This window comes from Pogona vitticeps, chromosome 1 (genome assembly GCF_051106095.1).
Source record: "Pogona vitticeps strain Pit_001003342236 chromosome 1, PviZW2.1, whole genome shotgun sequence".
NCBI lineage: Eukaryota > Metazoa > Chordata > Lepidosauria > Squamata > Agamidae > Pogona > Pogona vitticeps.
This window is the reverse complement of record NC_135783.1, coordinates 56,135,324-56,158,744: the sequence shown is the minus strand read 5'-3', so window position 1 is coordinate 56,158,744 and position 23,421 is coordinate 56,135,324. Positions and strand designations below refer to the sequence as shown.

At 40.6% G+C, this 23,421-nt stretch overlaps 1 protein-coding gene across 1 annotated transcript in view; it reads left to right on the top strand.

Moving 5' to 3' along the window:
* Nucleotides 1-23,421, top strand: part of FMN2 (formin 2) — a 245,110-nt gene that overhangs the window by 160,181 nt on the left and 61,508 nt on the right. Inside the window, exons 10-13 of the mRNA XM_020787324.3 lie at nt 3,197-3,326; nt 6,568-6,714; nt 9,107-9,166; nt 12,189-12,309. Coding sequence (XP_020642983.3) covers nt 3,197-3,326; nt 6,568-6,714; nt 9,107-9,166; nt 12,189-12,309 — 458 coding nt within the window. The remainder of the gene's footprint in view (nt 1-3,196; nt 3,327-6,567; nt 6,715-9,106; nt 9,167-12,188; nt 12,310-23,421) is intronic.

Here is a 23,421-nt window from a genome sequence, read left to right as displayed (position 1 = left end):
AATTCCTCCACTTTTCTTTGATTGCGAATCTTGTTGATATCTATACGTGGTTTTCCTTCCTTTTTAGTGTGATACAATCTCTTTGTTTGCAGTTTTATTCTGCTACACACCAGGGAATGATCAGTGTCACAATCAGCACTCTGGTAACTGCGTGTGATCGTAATACTAGATAAGCTAGAACGTCTAGTGAGGATCAAATCAAGCTGATGCCAATGCTTCGATCTTGGATGTCTCCAGGAAACTTTGTGTTGAGGCTTTGTATTAAAGAATGTGTTGGTGACACAAAGACCATAATAACAGCAAAACTCCAGCAAACGTTGGCCATTTTCATTCATCTTCCCAATGCCAAAACGGCCTAGACAGGTGGGCCAAGAGTTGTGATCAGCACCAACTCTAGCATTAAAGTCTCCGAGAATGAACAGCAGCTCTCTCTCAGGGATGTTTTTGATAGTAGCTGCCAAATCGTCATAGAATTTGTCTTTGACTTCTGTTGTGGATGACAGTGTTGGTGCATATGCACTGATGAGGGTGACCAGTCCCGCTGATGAGTGGAGCTGCAGTGACAGGATTCTTTCACTCCCCACAGTAGGTGGAACAATGGATCTCAGCAGAGTATTTCTGACAGCAAAGCCAACACCATATTCCCTGGTCTCGTTCAATGGTTTTCCCTGCCAGAAGAATGAGAAGTTTTTTTCTTTGACAGATCCCATGTCTGGCAATCTCGTCTCTTGCAGGGCAACAATGTCCATCCGCAGTCTACTCAGTTCAATGTCGATAACAGCTGTCTTGCGCACGTCGTCTATTTCCTGCAGGTTGTCAGAAAAGCCAGTGGTCATTGTCCGAACATTCCAGGTTCCCAACTTTAGGGCAGATGTTTTCTTTTGATTGTTGCGTGGTGCATGGTTATTGATCTGTTTTTCGGCTCTCTGACCATCCGAAGTAGTCCCTGGCATCATGCTCTGTGCCAATCGAGCAAAACGTATAACCAGTAACTGCTAGTTCCTGTGTTATTTCGACACTGTATGCAAAGCTGGAGTGTCCTCTCCAGAGCACGAAGCCTGGGTAGAATAATATGGAGGATAGGCTGTTACCCAAGCAGAAAATCCCCCCTCTCCACGTCACTGAAATAGTCCAATGGAGAGGCAAGAGCCAATACAACTGGTTCCAGCGACGTCGCAGGAGTTGGCAGAACAACACGAACTGTCTACGGGACTCCGGCTCCGGATTTTGCCTCGAGGTTATCTCCTGAAGCCTTTTCCATGAGTGGATATAGCCACAAGGCAGTGGAGGTTTGAAATCAGAGTTTTCCTTCTCCTAGATGGGCTGCCTTACATGGCTGACGAGTCCCACCTACCCGGCCTGCTCCCTAATAGTGTGGAAGTATGATCCTACTCCTGAAACATTCCTGCCGCCAGGTGTAAGAAATACTATTTGGCTATCCTATTTAGCAGATTAAAGTAAAAAAATAGAGTGAGAGGCTTAGAGCTTCTGCAGGCACTAATTTAAAGCCAAAGCCCCGCCCCCTCAGACCATGTGGTCAAAGGGTCAGCCTACCAGGAAGAACTCACCAACTAAAATGGCCCCCAAGCACAGCTCCCTCCTGCCTCTGCTTCCTCTTCAGGAAAGGGGCTTAGAGCTTCTGCAGGCACTAATTTAAAGCCAAAGCCCCGCCCCCTCAGACCATGTGGTCAAAGGGTCAGCCTACCAGGAAGAACTCACCAACTAAAATGGCCCCCAAGCACAGCTCCCTCCTGCCTCTGCTTCCTCTTCAGGAAAGGGGCTTAGAGCTTCTGCAGGCACTAATTTAAAGCCAAAGCCCCGCCCCCTCAGACCATGTGGTCAAAGGGTCAGCCTACCAGGAAGAACTCACCAACTAAAATGGCCCCCAAGCACAGCTCCCTCCTGCCTCTGCTTCCTCTTCAGGAAAGGGGCTTAGAGCTTCTGCAGGCACTAATTTAAAGCCAAAGCCCCGCCCCCTCAGACCATGTGGTCAAAGGGTCAGCCTACCAGGAAGAACTCACCAACTAAAATGGCCCCCAAGCACAGCTCCCTCCTGCCTCTTCTTCCTCTTCAGGAAAGGGGCTGGTCCCATCACTTCCTGTGAAATAGAAGGGGAAGATATGGAGGCAGTGACAGATTTTACCTTTTTGGGCTCCATGATCACTGCAGATGGAGACAGCAGCCATGAAATTAAAAGACGCCTACTTCTTGGGAGGAAAGCGATGACAAACCTTGACAGCATCTTAAAAAGCAGAGACATCACCTTGCCAACAAAAGTCCGAATAGTCAAAGCTATGGTTTTTCCTGTAATGATGTATGGAAGTGAGAACTGAACCATAAAATGCTGACCACAGAAGAATTGATGCTTTTGAATAGTGGTGCTGGAGGAGGCTCTTAAGAGTCCCCTAGACTACAAGGAGAACAAACCTATACATTTTGAAGGAAATCAACCCTGGGTGCTCACTGGAAGGACAGATCCTGAAGCTAAGACTCCAATACTTTGGCCATCTCATGAGAAGAGAAGACTCTCTGGAAAAGACCCTGATGTTGGGAAAGTGTGAAGGCAAGAGGACAAGGGGACGACAGAGGACAAGATGGTTGGACAGTGTCACTGAAGCTACCAACATGAATTTGACCCAACTCCAGGAGGCAATGGAAGACAGGAGGGCTTGGTATGCTCTGGTCCATGGGGTCATGAAGCGTTGGGCATGACTTAACAACTAAACAACAAAAATGAAAATCTAGCTCCAGCTCATACCTGCTTACTTCCAAATAAGGGAAGTGTGTTGGCTGCTTTTGCGTCACTTCTGAGAAAATCACCAGCTTCTCTGTTGCTAGTTATCCTCAGGTTGGAGGTTCTGCTACCTTAGTGAGTACAGGTCTACCTTCCATGTGAGACCTCACATAGAGGCTGTTAATGGCCTTTTCCCAACCTGGTGTTGGCCTTGCTGGAATTGGTACCGTGTCTCTTCCCCTCCCTCAAGGTTCTGTTCCAGTTCTAGTTCAATAGTCTATCAGATGATTCAGGCAAACAAACTGGATCTGTTCTGACTCTTGTTCAAGTTTTGCCTAATTCACTGGTTGAGGGCATTATTTTTGGGCTGTTACCTATACCCACTTTTATGAAGTAATGGTTTGTTATTATAGTCCTTATAATAAAACTGATCGTTGATATTTTTTTTATTAACTTCTGCAGGTTTCTTTATGAACTCTCCCTCATCCCCAACTTCTCGGAACGTGTCTTTTGTATTCTATTCCAATCAACATTTTCTGAAAGCATTTCTTCTATTCATAGCAAACTTGAGTTGATGCAGAAACTGTGTGAGGTAGGTTCTGGACCATCTAATGTAAGAGCTAGATTCTCTGATATTTAATCTTTCTTGTTCAGTGATACTCATATTTCAAAAGTTTTATTTACTTTAAATACTCATTAAAAGTGAAGGATAGCAGTCCTGCTGAATGGAACATTTTATGATTGTGCTTCAGGATCAAAGCCAATCTGAAGATTTGGCTTTCAGTGCTGAAATATAACATCACAAGTCTGTAGCCAGTGCACATCAACCCCTAGAGAGTAATGTGCCTTCTTCCTGTGCCAAAGCAAAATCTTCTCTCTTTGTAATAACCATTGCCTTTTCATTAGTATTTTCCAAACAATCACTTATTTCCCTTTTCCTGTTATATGTGCCTTGGTTTTTGGAAATAATCCTTCTAGCATAATTTGTAATGTTTGGATCTCAGTAATTTAGTGACATTGGCATAATCAAGGCAAGAAAGGAAAAAAAATCTTCAACCCTGCCTACACAAATAATTATATTAAATAATCATGTTTTTAGTTCAACTACCAGTTCTGTTTGGAAACCTTTTTTTAAAATAAAAGTAATTATACTGTATAAATGGATCATTTGATATGCACAACTACCTTCTGATATAATGATTGCATTGAAAACTCTCTTTTTAAGAGACCTTTGCAACTATTTTGTTCTGACATGACATTTCAAGATGCACTAACTGTTTGGCCCTAAATACTTGCAGAGTGAAATGCCTGCTTTTATAGAGCTGAAATATTCCCTAATCTGAAGCTCTCTTGCACTAGCTTTTGAAGGAGGGAGTTCCTGTTGATTTACTTCTCCTCTGTTACCTTATTCTCCCTTATTAGAGGTTATTTCTACATGATCCCAGCCACTGGCTGAAAGCTACTCTATCACCATACTCCTAGCTCCTTAGATCTGACTTTGAAGTAATGGCAGATGAAGCACTTACTCCCACACTTTTCCTGAAGATCAGAAGAGGGATGATTTTGCTCCTGTAAGACGTGTTTCTCTCTCAGCAGTCTTTCGCTGGGCTTTGCCTATTGTGTGGGGATCTGGAAGTTGAGTCATGGCAACTGGACTTCTTTCTTTTTAGATTGAAACATTTTGCTACTCATCCAGGTAGCTTCTTCAGTCTGAGGAGAGTTGGTAGGAGATGACTGATATATCCTCCACGATGGTTTCACGTCCTCCTCATCTGAATAGACTTGTTAGATGGATAAAGGACTGGGGGGCGAGTGAAAATCCCACTTCTGCAGTTCTTCCCCCCCCCCATTGTCAAGGGTCATTAACAGTCGTTTAACAGTGGTTTTTCTGGTGGGTGTTTTCCTGATCTTTCTGGGGATGGATGAAAGGGCAGCATGATAAATAGGAGATAGATTGTATCTAAGGCCTCCACCCCTTTTGAGTGAGGGATTTTCTATATGCACATGTATGGCCTCTCTGACCCCTTTCTCAAATCAACTATGTTCTCAGTCCAAAATGAGTACATTTTGGCCATCAAGCGAGTGTCCTTTGTCCTTCAAATGAAGAGACAACTGCTGATTGTGGTCCTGAGCCATTGTCCCTCCTGTGCTGGGCCTTCTCCTGTTTAATAGCTGTTTGGTTTCTCCAATGTAGAGTTCTGAACACTCCTCTTTGTATTGGACCGCATATACTATATTGCCCCTGTTGTGTTTTGCTGTCCTGTGTTTTGAGTGGATGAGTCTCTGCCTTAGTGTGTTTGTGGGTTGGAGCGAGAAGATAGGTGGTATGAGAGAGGGGTCAGGGAGGCCATACATGTGCATATAGAAAATCGCTCACTCAGCAGGGGTGGGGGTCTTAGATACAATCTGTCTCCTGTTTCTCATACTTCCCTTTCATCTGTACCCTGAAAGATCAGGACCATATACCAGAAATGACCCATGACAATGAGAAGGACTACAGAAGTGGTATTATCTCTCACCCCCAGTCCTTTGTCCATCTAACGAGCCTATTCAGACCAGGGGAAACTGAAACCAATGTGGAGGATATATCAGGAGTCTCCTACCCACTCTCCTCAGACTGAAGAAGCTACTTGGATAAGTAGCAAAATGTTTCAACCTAAGAAGAAAGAAGTTCAGTTTGCCATGACTTAGCTTCCAGGTAACTTCATCTGGATGACTGAGAATCTTCACAGATATATTATGTGGGGATGTGTGTTGTTGGGAGACATATTCCCATTTCTGACTTAAATGGATCAGTTAGTGTTCCATTTCATATTCTGTTCCACTTCCAATATAATAGGGCAAGAAAACAGTAACCTGTTTCTAAAAAGAGAGGGAGAATTATTTTGTCTTTTTCCATCCCCCATATTTTTCTCAAGAGGCTAGCAAATGGTGTTCCTAAAATAAAAAAACAGTGTAGTTTTTCAAGCCTTTATGGTTTCCTTTTCTTATAACCATTGAGAACCCTGTACTTGACAATGCCATGTTCTGTGATTTGCCTGATTAAGCGCAGAGTGTGACTTAAGGCAGTGGTCCCCAACCTTGGGCCTCCAGATGTTCTTGGACTTCAACTCCCAGAAATCCTGGCCAGCAGAGGTGGTGGTGAAGGCTTCTGGGAGTTGTAGTTCAAGAACATCTGGCGGCCCAAGGTTGGGGACCACTGACTTAAGGTACAGTTTCTGTGGTCTGTGGTTTTATTGTGACAGATGCTTCCTTCCACTATAAAATTGGATTGACCTAGGGGCACTCAGCCCAGTATGCAAAATCTTATGTGGTGATGCCAATGGCTAGATTGCCATTCAGTGGCTGTTCTCCTGGGTTCCGTGCTTCTTAAACTGTTCCTCTTGCCTTTGTTAAGAAGTTTGGTTTGTTAGTGGGTAGCAAAGAGAGATGCTTCCTGGGTTTCTCCTTCTGTGGCTTTCCATTACAAAGTGGATTGCTGCAGTTAGTACATGAAGTGCTGATGCTAAGTCCATTGTGATGAAGTTGCACAGCACTGAAGAAGAGTGGGTTCAAACAGAATTGAGCATTCTCATGTAGCCAGCCCATAATTGTTTCTGAAGTACACAGAAAGCCATGTTGCCTATAATGAAATGCCAAAATCCATGTTATTTTATTAGCACAGTTTACAAGACAGGGAAATCTCTATGCAGTTTTTGGGACTTTAAAAAACTCTTTGTTAAGCATGATGTTACAAAAAAAGGGAGGGGTGTGATGTTGCAATAGGCTGTATGCTCTCTTAAGATGTTTCTGAAGTGTCTTTTTAAAATTTGCTCTGTATCTTCATTCCTCAGACACTAAAAAGTGGCCCAGGAGTTATGCGAGTTTTAGGCTTAGTTCTTGCTTTTGGGAATTACATGAATGGTGGAAACAGGACGAGAGGACAGGCAGATGGCTTTGGATTAGACATACTTCCCAAACTGAAGGATGTCAAGAGCAGTGTAAGTTTAGCCTTCCTCCCCTCCTTGAGTCACTTCACAATTTCACATTGAGCTCATGACTCTCATCCTCATTTCATTAATGAAATAAAAAGCTGACAACTTCTATTAAAAATGTTACGTGAAGCTTGCTTTCATACTCAAAGGTAACCAACTGCTATGTCAGTGTTGCATATTAAGTTTTTTAAATCTGTGATATTGTTTTGTACAGAGAATCCTCTGAGTGTTTTGTTTTTTTAGCTTTATACAAGTTCTTGCATTGTTTTCAGACTCCACTTGTGTTGTCTCCACATTGGATTTTTCTGTGAATAAAGCTTTAATAACTTACAAAACTGACTATGCTTCCCAAAGCATGAGAATCAGACAGTGCAGAAATGCAGGTGTTGTAAGATACAAGCATTTTTCTCACACATTATTGCAAGATGATAGTAACACTTTATAAATAGGAAGATAACAAACAGTAACTTCATAACCTGAGTTGCAATATTCACTATCTAGGAATCAACGTATTCCCCATACTAAAAGCACGGGGAATACACATGGAAGAAATGCTTCCTTTCTCTTTAGTCACAAAAAAGGGCTGTGGAGATAGTCCCTTTTCTAATTATTGTGGACACTTTGAAAATAAATTGATAGTGTTTGAAGAGACCAAAGACAATGGGGTATGAGTTGATACATTAGGTGTTAAATATTTGTTAATTAACAAATAACTATTGTTAATGCTAAAAATAAACTTATAAAAAGAGCTGAGTGGAAGGAATTCTGCCAGCTCTTAATTTTGAAGGTGTTCAGAAGAGCTCAGGAGCTCCATCTTTCTCATGGATCCAATGCAGATCATCTACAAGGACGCTTGAAATAAGTCACTTGAAATTGCGGTTGACAGTGATTGAGATTCAGACACAGGATTTTCAGTGGCTGTCCACTCTGGGACTTCAGAATTTATTCTGGATCAGGCCCTTGTAAGTCCTTTAGTCCTTGACATTGAACAGGAACTTTATACTAGTGACTGCAGGATAATACCATTCTGCAGCTTTCAGGCCCCAGAATACAGCTTTAAACTGCTCCCTCTGCTTTAAATGCCAGAGTTTATTATTACTGTCTGCATTTATAAATATAATAGCCAATGCACTGGGAAGATCCAGGAATGGTAAATGTGAGTAGAGTAGCTTATCTACCTACCATAGATACTGTAGTGGTTATATATTGTACGGACAGGAGCACTTTCTGATGTGTTGGTCACTATAAAAAATAAGCAGTTATATAAGACAAACTGAAAAAGTCAAATGTTAAAGTAATATTTTTGAAATATATATTACAGAATTATATTAATACTGCAAAAGGGTTTAAAAATACTTCCTGACAATTCCAGGCATACTTTTTTTTTTGGGGGGGGGTGTAGTCACTTCTTTAAAAAATGGTTTTTAAAAAACAAAGACAAAACGCAAATAGCTTTGGGTTTGCAATTCCTACAGATGACTATTTTCCCAGGCTAAAATTTGTATTACAGTCTGAATTTGTACAGCTTCCTTTGTTAGTGGTGTCTAGGATAACAAATTAATTGCAACAGGACATTAAGAATTGTAAACGCATAAGAATAGCAACACTAAATCCAACCCTGATTTTCTATTCTGAAATCCTTGTCTCCCTCTATGGCTAGGAAAGCAAACAAACAAACCAATCACAACAAAAAGAAGGGTGGAGGGGACCCAGTGTGTATGAATAAGAAATATTTAGGCCTTTTGTCTTCTGTCAATCCATTGGTAGGATGCCCTGTTACAAATGTCATTTTATATTTCAATAAGAGGTGGGCATGAACCACCCCCGCTTCCCTGCCCCACCTCCTTAGGGCACTGCCACTGAGTCGGCACCTGTGGGAGGAGATGGGCCTTAGAACTGCAGAACATCTGTTGGACTGACGGACAAAACACCAAAGCAACAGTTTGTGCCCATCTCTAATTCCAATGTATTTCTTGAAGTAAAAAACAGAGAATTTTAATGCAGTCATTTAGTGATTTATGTACTGTATCCATTCATTCTCTCAGAGGCTTTTTATAGTGTGAGGGCAGTAAATATAAAAGCTTGTGAGATTAAAAATATTATAGAATTTCTTGCACATTTTACATAGTTACTACATTTTCATGTGTGGGGTATTAAAATTCCCCCTAATTCACTGCATGTATGCCTGTAAAGTTCATACCCAGTCCTTCTTTAAGATGCAACTTCAGCTCTTTTCTTAATCTGTGCAGTAGCTCAAGAATTAAAATACCTTATTCTAGTCTTGGTTCCATTGTCTTCTGGTTCAATAGTTGTCTCACTGTATTAAAAATAGCTATAGCTAATATCTTTATATGTTTTATGCCTATAATTTTCATTATTTAATTTTGCCTTTGTACAGGACAACAGCAGAAGTCTTCTGTCTTACATTGTCTCATATTATTTACGCAATTTTGATGAGGTAGGTAAAAATCCTTCATTTTAGCTTTTTAAAATACTCCGTATTAAAATTAAGATTTTTATTTGGTTCTCTTCTTTAATATGAATACTTTCACTCCAGTTGTTTAAGAGTAAGGTAAAGGTAAAGGTTCCCCTTGACAATTTTTGTCCAGTCGTGTCCGACTCTAGGGGGCGGCGCTCATCCCGCTCTTCAAGCCATAGAGCCAGCGTTTGTCCGAAGACAATCTTTCCGTGGTCACATGGCCAGTGTGATTTAGACACGGAACGCTGTTTACCTTCCCACCGAGATGGTACCTATTTATCTACTCGCATTTGCATGCTTTCGAACCGCTAGGTTGGCAGGAGCTGGGACAAGCAACGGGCGCTCACTCCGTCGCGTGGATTCGATCTTACGACTGCTTGGTCTTCTGACCCTGCAGCACAGGCTTCTGCGGTTTATTAGTCATTAATGTTGCCCTGGCAGAAGTCCTTCCTCATCCAGTCCTCTTTTCCACTTGAAAACCTGGATTTCCTAGCCATTCAGAAGAGAATTTGAATGTTCTTGGGAACACAAGCAGTGAGAGGGAATTGCAACAGCAGAATGGCCCCACTGCCTCCCACACAGAGTGTCTTAGGTATACCTCAGATATATGTACGTTTCTTAAAGGCAAGGAATTGAAAACACAGGAGCTGAGCATTTCTATGAGAACTGGAATAAATGAATTAGAAGCTCCTGAATTAGATTGAAAAGTAGTCAGAATTTCTAGGGAAGGCCTAGAGAACTAAAAGTTAGGAAAAACTCTACCTTGCAATTGATACTTAAAAATAATGAAAGCTGAGGGCACAGTTGTTATGTTAAAAACAAAAAGGAACAACAAGAAAGCAGTTAACTTGCTGCATGTCGAAGATGGAGGGGGGGACAGAGACAAAGTGGAATCGCTCAGCACCTTTTGGGCTTCTGTCTTTTTTCAAATAAAAACAGTGCTAAATCTGGTAAAAACAGAATTATACCATGGAGTCTGTAACCCACAATGACTAAAAATGAAGTTATAGGAACATTTGGTCACTTTAAAATAATTCATCCTCAAGGGTAGGTGAACTGCATCTGAAAATGTTAAAGGAACTTGTAGGTGTCATCTTTCAGGCTCTGTCTATAATGTTTGAGTATTGTGGAAGAAGTCCCAGGCAACTGGAAGCAGGTAAATTTGTCTCCATCCTGAAAAATGTGTTGCTTTGTTCATCTATATTGGGATATGTTCCAGAATGGATCATTAATGAGTTGATCTGTATGCACTTAGGAAAGAATGCTGTAATCACTAAAAGCTGGCATGAGTTCCCCAAACAGGTCTGGTGAGGTGTTGCCTGGACAACTGTGTCCACTTTTAGCCACAGTTTAAGAAGGATATGGACAAGCTGGGACATGCTTCGAGCAGGGCAGGGAAGATGATAAAGGGTTTTGAAATCAAGCCCAGTAAGGAATGGTTCAGGGAGTTGTTTCTGTGTAGCCTAGACAACAGAAGACTGAGGTGAAAGGATAACCATCCTCAAATATTTTAAGTAGAGATGTGAAGAGTATTTGGAAATTTCTTATTCACAGCAGCCTTAATAGGCCGAAACTCCTTGTAGAAACTTTCTCTGTATCCTCTTGTACTCTTTTCTTTTTCCTTTCTTTCCTTTCTTTTTGTTTACTTGTTGTTTCATGTAAGAATCAGGGAATATGTCATTTTGTGCCACATCTATAATAATTTTATATAAATTAGTCAAGAAAAATGACCACAAAACATGATATTTCTTGGGAAAAAAACATGGGAGTTGGGATTTGCACAGAAAAATCTCACTGGTGGAAGAGGGATTTTTTTTCTTTGCTTCTCAAGAAGATTTGTCTCCCTATTTTGGAAAAACTGCTATATAGAAAGTGGAGCAAGTTGGGTTCTTTTCTGCTCTGGAGGGTAGGATGCAAACCAGTGATCTCAGATTATAAGAAAAGAGATGCCAACTAAACATTAAAGAATTATAGTAATGTTGTTCAGGGCTCTTTGACTGTGGAATGAGTTGCCTCCAAAGGTGGTGTACTTTCCTTTGATGGGGTTATTTTTAAAAAGAGGTTGGGTGGCTATGTAACAAGGATACATTAACTGTACTTTTTTGTATTGTAAGGGATTGGATTAGATGGCCCTTGTTGTATTTTCCAGCTCTGTGGCTCTCTGACCCTTTCATTTGGCAGCCTATTGAGTAATCTCAGTCTACCTCTAAATTACCATCATCCTCTAGTTTTATGCAGTGTTTGGCAGACAGTGACTGGCTGTCCAAGAAGGGCTTTTAAATGGAGTGTAGTGCCTTATTGCTTTGAATCTGTTTTTGGTGTTGATTTTGTTTACCATTTTTTACTGTGGTATTTGTTTGATACTGTAAAAATATTTGCATACTTAACTATGTTTAGCTTTTAAATATTGTTTTTTAATGATGCAAACTTCCTTGGCTTCTTTTTGAGGAAAATGGTGGGGTAAAAATATTGTAAACAAACAAATGTTGATTAGCATAAGGGAGAAAACAGAACCGTGGGACTACAAAGCACAATTGTACAGTTTCTAGGAAGATCCAGCAGTAATTCCCCAGCATCACTTTCCAGAACTGACCATCTGTGAACAGAATTAGTCTTCAACAGTACCCACCCACCTCCCTACCCCTATTCAGATAACATATCCAAGGTATACCATGTTCAATTATATAAAAGGCCAACGATCAATTTAAGAGAATTGAGACAGGTCCCCCATTCTTATCTAAACAGAGGTTACCCAATAAGGATGAAGTTTTAGCTCCAAAATCAGATGAAACAAAACATATCCAGAAAATCATTTACATCAACCATTAGTGTTCTTAGTTGCAAATGTACTGTGATTTTGATTCACTGAAATGAAGGAGGCGCTCTGTTGATATTATATTTGATTTAATGAACAGATGATAAAGAAGCATAGTTGTTCATCTCAGGAGTGCCTTCTAAAAAGTATTTGCTTATTGAACATATTTATGTTCTCTTTTGCCAGGATGCTGGAAAAGAGCAGTGCATCTTCCCTCTTCCAGAACCACAAGATCTCTTCCAAGCTTCTCAGCTAAAATTTGAAGAGTTTCAGAAAGATCTCCGGAAACTTAAAAAAGACTTGCGAGGTACGTGGCTTTGTCAGTTCACTATCACTTTGCACTTCACGTACAGAGGTAGGTCTTGTATCTGTGTCTAGTGCATGTGAACAAACCTAAATCGAGCATTCGCCAACAGGCTTAAAAGAGATGCTACCTTAAAAGAGAGGCTGCAGTTCTATACACACCTTTAAGTATTGGAGCAACTACCTTGTTGTTTATTTGTGTTTGATTGGGCACAGAATAATTTGATTTAAAATCTGGCAGCTACATGACATAAAGTTCAAGGTTGGGAAACCTGTTGTGGAATTGTCTCTTTTGAATCATCATCTTGTTGTTGTTCAGCTGGCACAGATGGTTTAAAATTTATTCTGATCAGGCTGACATCCCCTTCAGCCACTTTCTGCTAGTGTGATCACCTAATTTGATGCAAAGGAGCACTTGAAGGGTTGTCATTTCCCCTCAACAAAGTGCTTCTTGTTTCCACACAGTTTCCTTTAAAAAAAAAAAAAAGAAAAGAAAAGAACACAGGGAATATTGCTAGGGCTCTTGAGAAAACTAAATAAGAAAAGTGGGAATTTTCTTATAGGAGCTTGTTAGCACCTTGTCAAAGGCAGCTTCTGCTGCTGGACCTTGTGCAACCACAGTTGTCTGCCTTTACCCAACTGACTCCTGAAAATTGCTTGTTGCCTGGGTAGCTATATGGATTTCACTCACAGAAACCTAATTCGAAAAACTGTGGATCACAGCAGATCAAACCATATTTTCCCCACTCTGTAAGTTTCATTCAACTCAGTGGAAATAACTTCTGAGGAGGAGCAGCACTCTTGGTTTCATTATCTGAAACAAAATAATAGTTTTGAGACATTGTCCTTTTGCAGACAGATTCAGGCCAGCAGATTTGTTCTTTTGGCAGATATCTGAGATCAGGCAGCAGAAAAAAGTTCCCCTGCAGCTGACACATCTTTTAGTTAGAATTCAAATAAACTTTTATCTAAACACAACTAAACCTCAGTCCACCCTTACTTAATTGCTGGAAGTGAAGTTCATTTATCTGTGTCTTCCCACAATAAACATGTGTATTACTGAAATGATTGTAATTGTCGTGACAAATTTCTTTATATAAATGGATGCTTCAGAATGTTGTATCTCAAAAGTAGATTTTTTTGGATTTTAGCAGTTGTTGGCATGTGCTGCTCCATGTGAGTGTCTCACTGTATTAGCCATCTGTGGAAAGATATGAAAACTTAGAACTATTTTTATAATGTAAAAATGTTTTCTTTATGGTGCATAATCAGGATGATAAGCTTCAGTGCACATATGCTTAAAAAGGAAATATTTTGTTGGCTTCTTTTAAGGGAAGTCTTGTTTTTAATATATACAAGTATATACATAACTATTGAAATCATTGAGCGTGCAGGTTCTTTTGTTTATCTATTTATTGTTTGTTTGTTTCTGAGCACTAGAATGCACAAAAGTTTTGGAGAGAGAGAAAAAGTCAAAGGGATTGCATTAAAAAGATGCAGTGTTAGAAGTTTTAAAGAGCACACTGGGGCCTTTTTAATAGGTTAGAGGAAGAATTTTATTTGCAGTTTTTGCAACTATATTCATATAAAATTTCACAGATTACCCTGCTCAGCTGCCACCAATTTTTATTTAACATTAATCTGTTATGTGCCAGACATTCTAATAAACAAAGGGCTTAAGACAGCTAGGGATTTTATTAATATATGTACTAGTTTGGCTCCAGCAATTGCCTCTTGATTTCACAGCTCCCCAGGATTCTCAGTTTACCCTTTCTCAGTTCAGTGACATATAGTTTGTTAAGGAACCTGATCTCCTTTTGATCTCTCCTGACTGTCAGCAGACCTCCTTGATGTCATCATGTTGAGCAATAATTTTCAGTAACTCTGTCATTCCACACTTGAAATTTTAGCACTTGCTACAATACTAAAGCAACTTGCCTCTGTTGAGGAGAACTGAGCGGCTAGATTAATGGAAACACTACCAAAAAAAAAAATGTTTTCTGACAACCTCAGCAGTGTCTCTTACTTGTGCACATATCTTAGAACTTCTTGAAAGTATTGCTGTAATGTGCCTGTAATTTTCAAGAGTTTTTAAGTCTTTTAAGGAGCTTAACATTAAAAGCTCATCCATATGTACTGGCTTGTAAGTCCCACTGAGAGTAATAAGATTTACTCCTAGGGGAAAGGCATAAGATTTCTCCACCTACTTTCAAGGCTCCTGAAGTTTCTGTCTTTAGGCAATTTAAAAGATACCTCTACAAACCGCTTTTCACCTCAAATGCTATCCCTTTCAGTTTCAATGTGTTCATTCCAGAAGAGTGTACTAGGAGAGTTTTTGTCTTGCTAGGTTTTTAAATGTGTTAATTTGCAAGTAAGGGGTTTAGGTATCCCACTGCCAGGCCAAAGGTTGGGAGTTCAATTCCCCATGGTGCCTCCTGTGAACAGAGCCAGCCTATGTGGCCAAGGGACAAGGGACGTGGTGGCGCTGTGGGCTAAACTGCAGAAGCCTCTGTGCTACAGGGTCAGAAGACCAGCAATCGTAAGATTGAATCCACGTGACGGAGTGAGCTCCTGTTGCTTTGTCCCAGCTCCTCGCCGACCTAGCAGTTTGAAAGCATGCAAATGCGAGTAGATAAATAGGTACCACCTCGGTGGGAAGGTAAAACGGCGTTCCCTAGTCATGCTGGCCATGTGACAATGGAAACTGTCTTCGGGCAAGCACTGGCTCTACGGCTTGAAAATGGGATGAGCACCGCCCCCTAGAGCGGACACGACTAGACTGAAAATGTCAAGGGGAACCTTTACCTTTACCTATGTGGCCATGGGCAAGCTGCACAGTCCCAGGACTCCTCCAAAAGAAGGGAATGGGAGACCACTTCTGAGTGTTCTCTACCTAGAAAACCCTGAAAAGGGTCTCTGTAAGTTAGAATTTGACTTGATGGCACTGTTGTTTGTTTCAATGGTTATTATTCTACTGATGGCAAGGTATTCTGCAGATTTGGCTATTTTGCCTTGCCAGTCTTTCATTATTATATTTTCATGTTTTTACTGTATGAAAGCAATTCTAGGAATTCCTATATTGTTAAGATATGTTTAGGTGCCTGAAGTGGATACATCAGCTTTTTTGCCATAGTACTGCTGCCGTGACCCTGACTATTGAGATAGATGGTGTCAAGAGATGGCCTTATCCAGGCATGGTAGTCAGCTGTTGAGCAGACGTAGGTCCTGAGGTTGTCTGGACATAGGGATGCGATTAGGGCACAAAAGGCAGGGCAGGTCACTGACTAAAAGGGGACATTAGAAGTCCTAGCAGAGTAGGTCAAATTAAGGTTGATGGCTGGACATATGCCTATTAGTGATTTCCATGTATGATGAGGACATTGCAAGGGAAGATTGATTGATTGATTGATTGATTGATTGATTGATTGATTGATTGATTGATTGATTGATTGATTGATTGATTGATTGATTGATTGATTGATATAGTGCCTTTCTTCTTTTATAAGGGACAATGGAAGTAGCATAGCTAAAACAGCACCCTGGTGTGGCCATTCTGCATAAAAGCATTCACCTAGATATTTTGGCAGCTCATGGAAAAGAGAGTCCATGCCTTACATTAAATGGTGTGGAGAGGTGCCCTGTTCCTCCATTCACTAATGCTTAGACATCTGGAGGAATGAACAGAATAGACTTCCATTTCGTTTCATAGGACTTTACTGAGTAGTTCTTTAAATTAAGCAAAAAAAAAAAAAAAGCATGTAGCGAAAATCATTATCTTTGTTTTATGTTTTTTTAAGTGAAGATGCAAAAAACCAAGCTCTTTGATTCTGAAATTCTTCATCAATTCTTTAAAACAACACCAAACAGAAAATGAAAAACTGTAACATTCTGTATGCATTCACCACTAATAACTCATAAGGACATTGTACCTCAAATATATGCCATGTTTCCCCAAAAATAAGACAGAGTCTTACATTAATTTTTGCTCCAAAAATGCATTAGTACTTATTTTCAGGGGATGTTTTATTTTTTTCATGTACAACAATCTACATTTATTCAAATACAGTCATGTCATCTTCTTCTGGTTGCTGCACAGTGGTGTAGGGCAGGATTTCACTGAACTGGGGCTTATTTTTGGGGTAGGTCTTATTTTGGGGGAAACAGGGTACTGGCATGCGGAGTTTTTGAAATAGATTCAGAAGTGTGGGTGTTCTAGATGCTTACTGTGCACATTTAAATTTCTAGTTGTCATATTTAAAACTTAGCACAAGTGGGAGAAGACTCTGAATTGTATTAAAGAAACAATGTTAGACATGGGTTTCCTATTCTCTGTATATCATATAGGAACTCAGTTCCATTTGTTGTTGTTGTTTAATCATTAAGTTGTATCACTGCTTTCCTCCCAAGAAGTCTTTTAATTTTGTGACTGCTGTCACCATCTGCAGTGATCATGGAGCCCCAGAAAGTAAAATCTTTCACTGCCTCCATATCTTCCCCTTCTGTTTGCCAGGAGGTGATGGGACCGGTGGCCATGATCTTAGTTTTTTTTTTTTTATGTTGAACTTCAGACCATTTTTGGCACTCTCCTCTTTCACCCTCATTAAGAGGTTCTTTAATTTCCTCCTTTCTGCCATCAGAGTGGTATTATATATTTCTTCCAGCAATCTTAATTCTGGCTTGGGATTCCTCCAGTCCGGCCTTTCGCATGAGGTATTCTGTATACAAGTTAAATAAGCAGGGGGACAATATACAGCCTTGTTGTACTCCTTTCCCAATTTTGAACCAATCATTTGTTCCATATCCAGTTCTAACTGTTGCTTCCTGTCCCACATATAGATTGTTCCATTACTGTTTATCAAAATCAGCCAGCATAAATAAATTTTATATGATGAACTGACCTGTAAATATACTGACACGTGGAAAAAAAAAAAACTCCAATTGCGAGAGAAGGCATGAAAATTTCAGCTGTGGAAAGGTACACGTTCTCTGAACATACAAGGTCATGCAGAGTCCATTTTGACATGGGGCAACAGAGCTAATATGAAAAAGTATTCCAGAGCTGTCATCTTGAAGGCCAAGGGTTGTACATTGCATATATGTTGCTAATTGTAGCTAAAAGCTAAGACCGCTATCATCACTGATTTCCACGACTGCAGTTTTAACAATCTCTTCACAGTGCCACAGAGAATATCTTGTGGCTAGCTAATCATCAGCACTGTGCCCACATACTTCAGTAGCCTGTGCAAACATTACTGAAAGGGTTAACTGACTGAAACATACTGCATGCAGACTTCTAAACCTAAACCATATGTAAAATAAAGCCAGGATTTCAGTCAATCTGTGAGTCATGTTTTACTGTCCTTAAAACTCCAAACAAGGAGAGGTCTGTAGAAGCTTTTGAAGCCCCAATGGCCCTTAGCGTAAGTCCTAACAATACCAAAAAAATAAATAAAAGAAAATTGAGACGTCTTTCTCTTCTAATGGAAAAGTATGCCATTCAGATAAACCAGGCTTCATTTCCGTGCATTAAATTCTAGACTCCTTTTAAAGTTACCGACATCAAGTATTTCAATATAATTCTGGGACAGTCAAAAGAAATGGAGTCTGTCTTGGCAAAGAACATTTAGAAAACCATGTTCCTAATATATTTCCAAAAATCAGAGAGGAATTTCTCAAAGTGCCTAATGGAAGACATGCTCACCATTCTTCTCTTCCTTTAATAATAGGAGCAAACATTGTAACCACATGCATACATGAATTTTCAAGATTAGACTGAATTTGGCAAATTACATTTGTAAAATTATGTTTAATTCTCTATTTGTTCAGCTCTACCCTTTGGGTTGATTAACAAATACTGCAATTCTAGGCCAGTTTTCTTAGAAAGAAAGTGTCATTATGTTGAATGGGTCTTGCTCTGTCCTCAGTGAGCCAAGAATGACAGCCAAACAGATTTGATGGATGTCTTTCATTGCTTTCTCGGTTTTTCCGTTGCAGAAGCGTAGATTCCACAGAGACCTTTTGTTTATATAGTGTCTTCTCTTTGTGCTGCTTTGTGGGACAGGCTCATTCTGCTGTCAAAATATTCTCATTTTCAACAAAAGTAAATGTGAGCAGGTGCTGTAAAATCTTTCAGTCCTACACAAAACCAAACTTGAGATTTATGTAAAAACCAGGTACAAATATAAGATTTCCTGTGCAAATTACAGTTTTTCCACAAGAATCCTCCTGGAAGATTTTGTTTTTGAAGACGTACCCAAATGCAGATATGCATGAAACCTCCAGTAGTACCCCTGTCTGACTCCCAGGCAGGCTCGTCCCAGTGAGTTAACCAACAGAACCCTATCAGAGAGTCAGGTGAAGCCAAGCTGGAATTCAAATGTAATCCAGTATCGTACCAGCACAATACTCATGAAGTTTATTGTACATTGTACCAAGCCAAGTGTGGTGTTCGCTCCTCGTGCCCCTGCCTGACTCTCTAAACACAGAGCACATGAAGGCAAACTAATGCTCCTTTTTATACGCTGCCACCAGTTGATCACTAAATCAAGATTACTTATGGAAGGATGAAGATGCAGGTCCAAACTTCGCTGTCTTTTAAATAAAACTTGTTTATTGATTACAGATGTTTGATTATTAATCATAAGTAACTTCTATAGGTTTATTTATCATCAGTCTCAACCTTCTATTTGTCATAACAGTTCTTACTCACTCTTCACTCTAATCACACCTCAGATCTCCCAAATACCTCACTCTACCTCTCCACTCTCATCTCCCTCCTGACTCCCACTGACTGACTGACTCTCTCTGACTCCGCCTCTTTATTACATATCTCTTGGCTCCGCCTCTTAGCAACAGTAGCCTGCAACAGGAATATGCATGACTACTTCATAATAAGGGTGAATGCTACATACCTCCCCCCTTAAATATGTTTTTTTTTGGGGGGTGGGAACACATTTTTCCTCCTAAACAAACAGGCACAACTGCATTAAACTTTACTTACCATATAACACAATTCTATAGGTAAAATCACATTTAATATAACAATTACTATACCTTATACACTAAACATTTCACTGCTATTCAGTAATATACTTTACCTTACCATTTACACTTACTATATTTAGCATTTTCAACCATACAGAAATATCACAATCAGGAAACTTTTACATAAATAATTAACCTGTACATCATAGTCCATTTCAGTTTATTTAAAAGTTCTTGCCTCATTCGCCTAGCCTCTTGGAAAGCGCATCCGTGACAATGTTGTGGGCTTTCAAGGCATGATCTGAGTCTCTCTTTCAAAGTCCAGATTTGCAAAGTCCAAATCTTTCACCTGCCTGCTGTAATAAGGTGCACCGTGGACTGGTCTGGTTGTCATCACCTCCTTCAGCTGGACACACGTTTGCTGGCACTCAGGAGTCCCTCTGTTGATTACTGGCTCCTTCTTCCACAACCTTTTCCATCGACTGGTGGTCATCGGCCACTCAGTTGTCTACTGGATGTTGTCTGCTGGTCGTTTCTTAGTGACGTCTGCTTTAAGTCTGGCTCGAGGCTTCACTTTCTCAGCTGGAGAAAGGGTAGGCAGTTCCCTCTCCTCTTGAACATCTTTGGATGCATCCCTCTTTAAGGCATGAGGGCTTACATCTTCCTCCTTCTGAATCACATAATTCACGTTCTTCAATTCTGTCACTACTTTATAGGGACTCTCCGGAGCTAATTGTAGCTTGTGACCCTAGACTGGCCTAAGTAAAAGAACATCACCTTCTGGCCCAAAAGTTCTTTCCCGGGCTTTCCTATCATACCAGGTCTTTTGCTTGGTCTGGGCAGCCTTTAGGTTCTTTCCAGCTATCTCCAGTGACCTCTGCAGGGTGTTTTGCAACCTGTTCATATATTCTATTACTGACTCTGGGTCATTTTCACTAAGGTCTTCCCAGTTCATGCGGAGCAAATCTAAAGGTCTGCACACCTCCCGTCCTAGCAACAACTCAAAAGGACTGAATCCAGTGCTTTACTGCGGAATGCCCCTATAGGCATATAATAGGGCTGTATTTTGCTGTCCCAGTCTTTTGGGTTCTCTGCTGCAGAGGCCTTAATCATGCACACTAACGTGCCATTAAATTTTTCAATTAGTCCATTAGTCTCGGGATGATATGGAGTAGAGTTGATTTGGGTTCTCCCACAAGCCTTCCATAACCTCTTTATCAGTCTGGAGGTAAAGCTAGTTCCCAAATCACTATTTCGCTAGCAAATCCCAATTGGCTGATGTAATTGATTAAGGCATCTGCCACCATGTCAGTTTCTGTGTTATGTAATAGAATTGCCTCAGGATATCTAGTGGCAAAATCCATAATGGTTAGAATGTACTTATTCTCCCTTCTGGTGGCTTTAGGCAAAGGGCCCATCAGATTGGTCCCCAGTCTTTGGAATGGGGTAGAGGCACCTAGAGTGGTCTTATAGGCCAGATGGGTGGGGTATAAATAAATAAATAAATAAATAAATAAATAAATAAATAAATAAATAAATAAATAAATAAATAAATAAATAAAGATAGATGACTGGCAAAGGACATAAGTAATCTGTTTACCCATACCTGGCCAAAAAAAGTTCTGGGCAACCCTTCTTTTGGTTCGTGTGATCCCCATGTGTGCTCCAAACAAACTACTGTGAGCTTGATTTATGATTTTCTCCCTGTATTTACTTGGGACCACTAATTTTCTCCTTTTCCTCTGTACGGGGTGGCTAAAGGTTCCCTATACAAGCAAAATCTCTCAGGGCATTCAGGAGACAATACAGCGGGCATTCGGGCTGCTTCAAAGCAAACCCCTGTGCTAACGTCCTTCTGCTCCTGGGCAAAATAATTTTTATTGGGATTCTTCAGAAGCTTGAGATCAGCTTCAGCACCACTATTAATCTGGTTTTTCAAGGGACTCTCTCTCTCTCTCCAGGCTTTCCCCTGCTACTGTATCTAATTCTGCTGCAGTGGGTGATGTTTGGCTCCCCTTTGAGCATGTAAGTACAGAAGCTCTCTTGACATGCTCTGTTAAGTCCCAACCAATTAGAAAAGCAGCTGGTATTTAGTCTGAAACTGCCACCTGCCATGTTCCAGGCCAATTCCCATAGTTTATTTGAACCTCTGCCACTTCCAGCACTACAGATTCCTTCCCAATTCCTTTTAGGGTCATAGTTCTGCCTGGAATTATGTCATCCTAGGCTATCAAATCAGAAGGTACTATAGAAATTTGAGATCCTGTGTCCCTTATAACAATGTTCAGATCTCCCAAATACCACACACTCTCTCTGTCCACTCTCATCTCCCTCCTGACTCTCACTGACTGACCCACTGACTGACTGACTCTCTCTGACTCCACCTCTTTATTACATATCTCTTGGCTCCGCCTCTTAGCAACATTAGCCTGCAACATGAATATGCATGACTACTTCATAATAAGGGTGAACACTACACCAAGATGTTAGCAACATGGATTACACAATTAAATCCAAAGGCAAGATCAGGAAGCAAATAAGATGTTCTCTCTGGCAACACTCCGTGCTAAAGCTGATGTTTATAAAGGGGAGTAAATGGAGCCCCACCAAGAGAACAAGTGTAGGTGCCTGGAAGAGGAACTCACTCAGATTTTGGCCTCCTGGTCTCACTGGGAAGAAAAGCTGCCCCTGCTCTTGTATTTATTTTATTTATATTTATTTATTTATTGGACTTATATACCGCCCCATAGCGCTACAAGCACTCTCTGGGCGGTTTACAATTTTAATTATAAAGGCTACACATTGCCCCCCCAGCAAGCTGGGTACTCATTTTACCGACCTCGGAAGGATGGAAGGCTGAGTCAACCTTGAGCCGGCTACCTGGGATTTGAACCCCAGGTCGTGAGCACAGTTTTAGCTGCAGTACAGCATTTTAACCACTGCGCCACGAGGCTCTTAATTAATCTGGTAGAACCCTCTTGTAGAACCCTCTTCTCCCAAGGAATCTTTCTTTGCAGCCAAACATGTCCTGGAACTTCTAGCCAGGCTTATGACTTTGTCCTGTAACATTCCCCAGGGACTGGGAGGCAATCCAGCACCTTCTTCCAGGAGTTAGCCTAGGATCTGTAGAAGAGTTCTTCCCTCGTGTCAGATTCAGGTAGTCAAGCTATTCTTTCTGGAAAACATGTCTAAAGGGGCCATCACACTTCTCCAGTGGCGAGAAAGTTTTAGATTTTTTTTCTTTACCTGTGAAAGCCAAATATTCAAGGGGGCTAGATAGCTCAGTGAGTTTGGTATCCAACTGTGGAATCAGAGGTTAGGTGTTTGCTTGCCCACCGTGCACCCTAGAAGAGCCAGCCTGCATGGCCTTGGGCAAGCTGCAAAGTCCTGTGGTGTCCCCAGAAGAAGGGCATGGTAAATCAATTTGAAGTATTCTCTACCTAGAAGACCCTGAAAAGGATTGCCATGAGTCAGAATTGACTTGAGAGCACACAGTTATAATTATCAATATATTCCTGCAGTGAATATACTCTGCAGCAGGTGTTTCTGTGATTGTGTATGTTGGAAAAAGTGCTACTACAGTCTGTTGTTTGAGGGACCAACATGTGAAGGCCCAGCTAGGCTACTGTTCTTTGCACACACGTTATAAATAACATGGGGTGTATCCCCGGAGGCTGGAAGTGTGTATAGTGGTCCCATTGTTTTAAAAAGGTGATTGAACGGACCCCAGAAATTACAGGACAATAACTTTAATAAATATTGTGCCAAAAATATGTGTTAAATTCTTGTTACAGAAATTGCAGGCTGACTTTAGACAAGGAAAATCTATCAGTGACAATTGTTTCACACTCTGCATCTGATGACCAAATACACTGCAAGAGGTGGATGCCTATATACCGCATTCATTGATCTAAGTTCAGCCTTTGGTTCCATCAATCGAAATTTACTATGGGAAAATGTCTGAAAACAGATATAGAAAGGAGACTACTTCTTCTTATAAAAGCCTTATATACAAACACAAGTCTCCAAGTGAGAACAGCAGTAAATCATACCCTAATTCACAAGATCCCCACGGCTAAAGGAGCCCTGCGAGATCCCCACAGCTAAAGGAGCTAAAGGACAGGGCTGTATT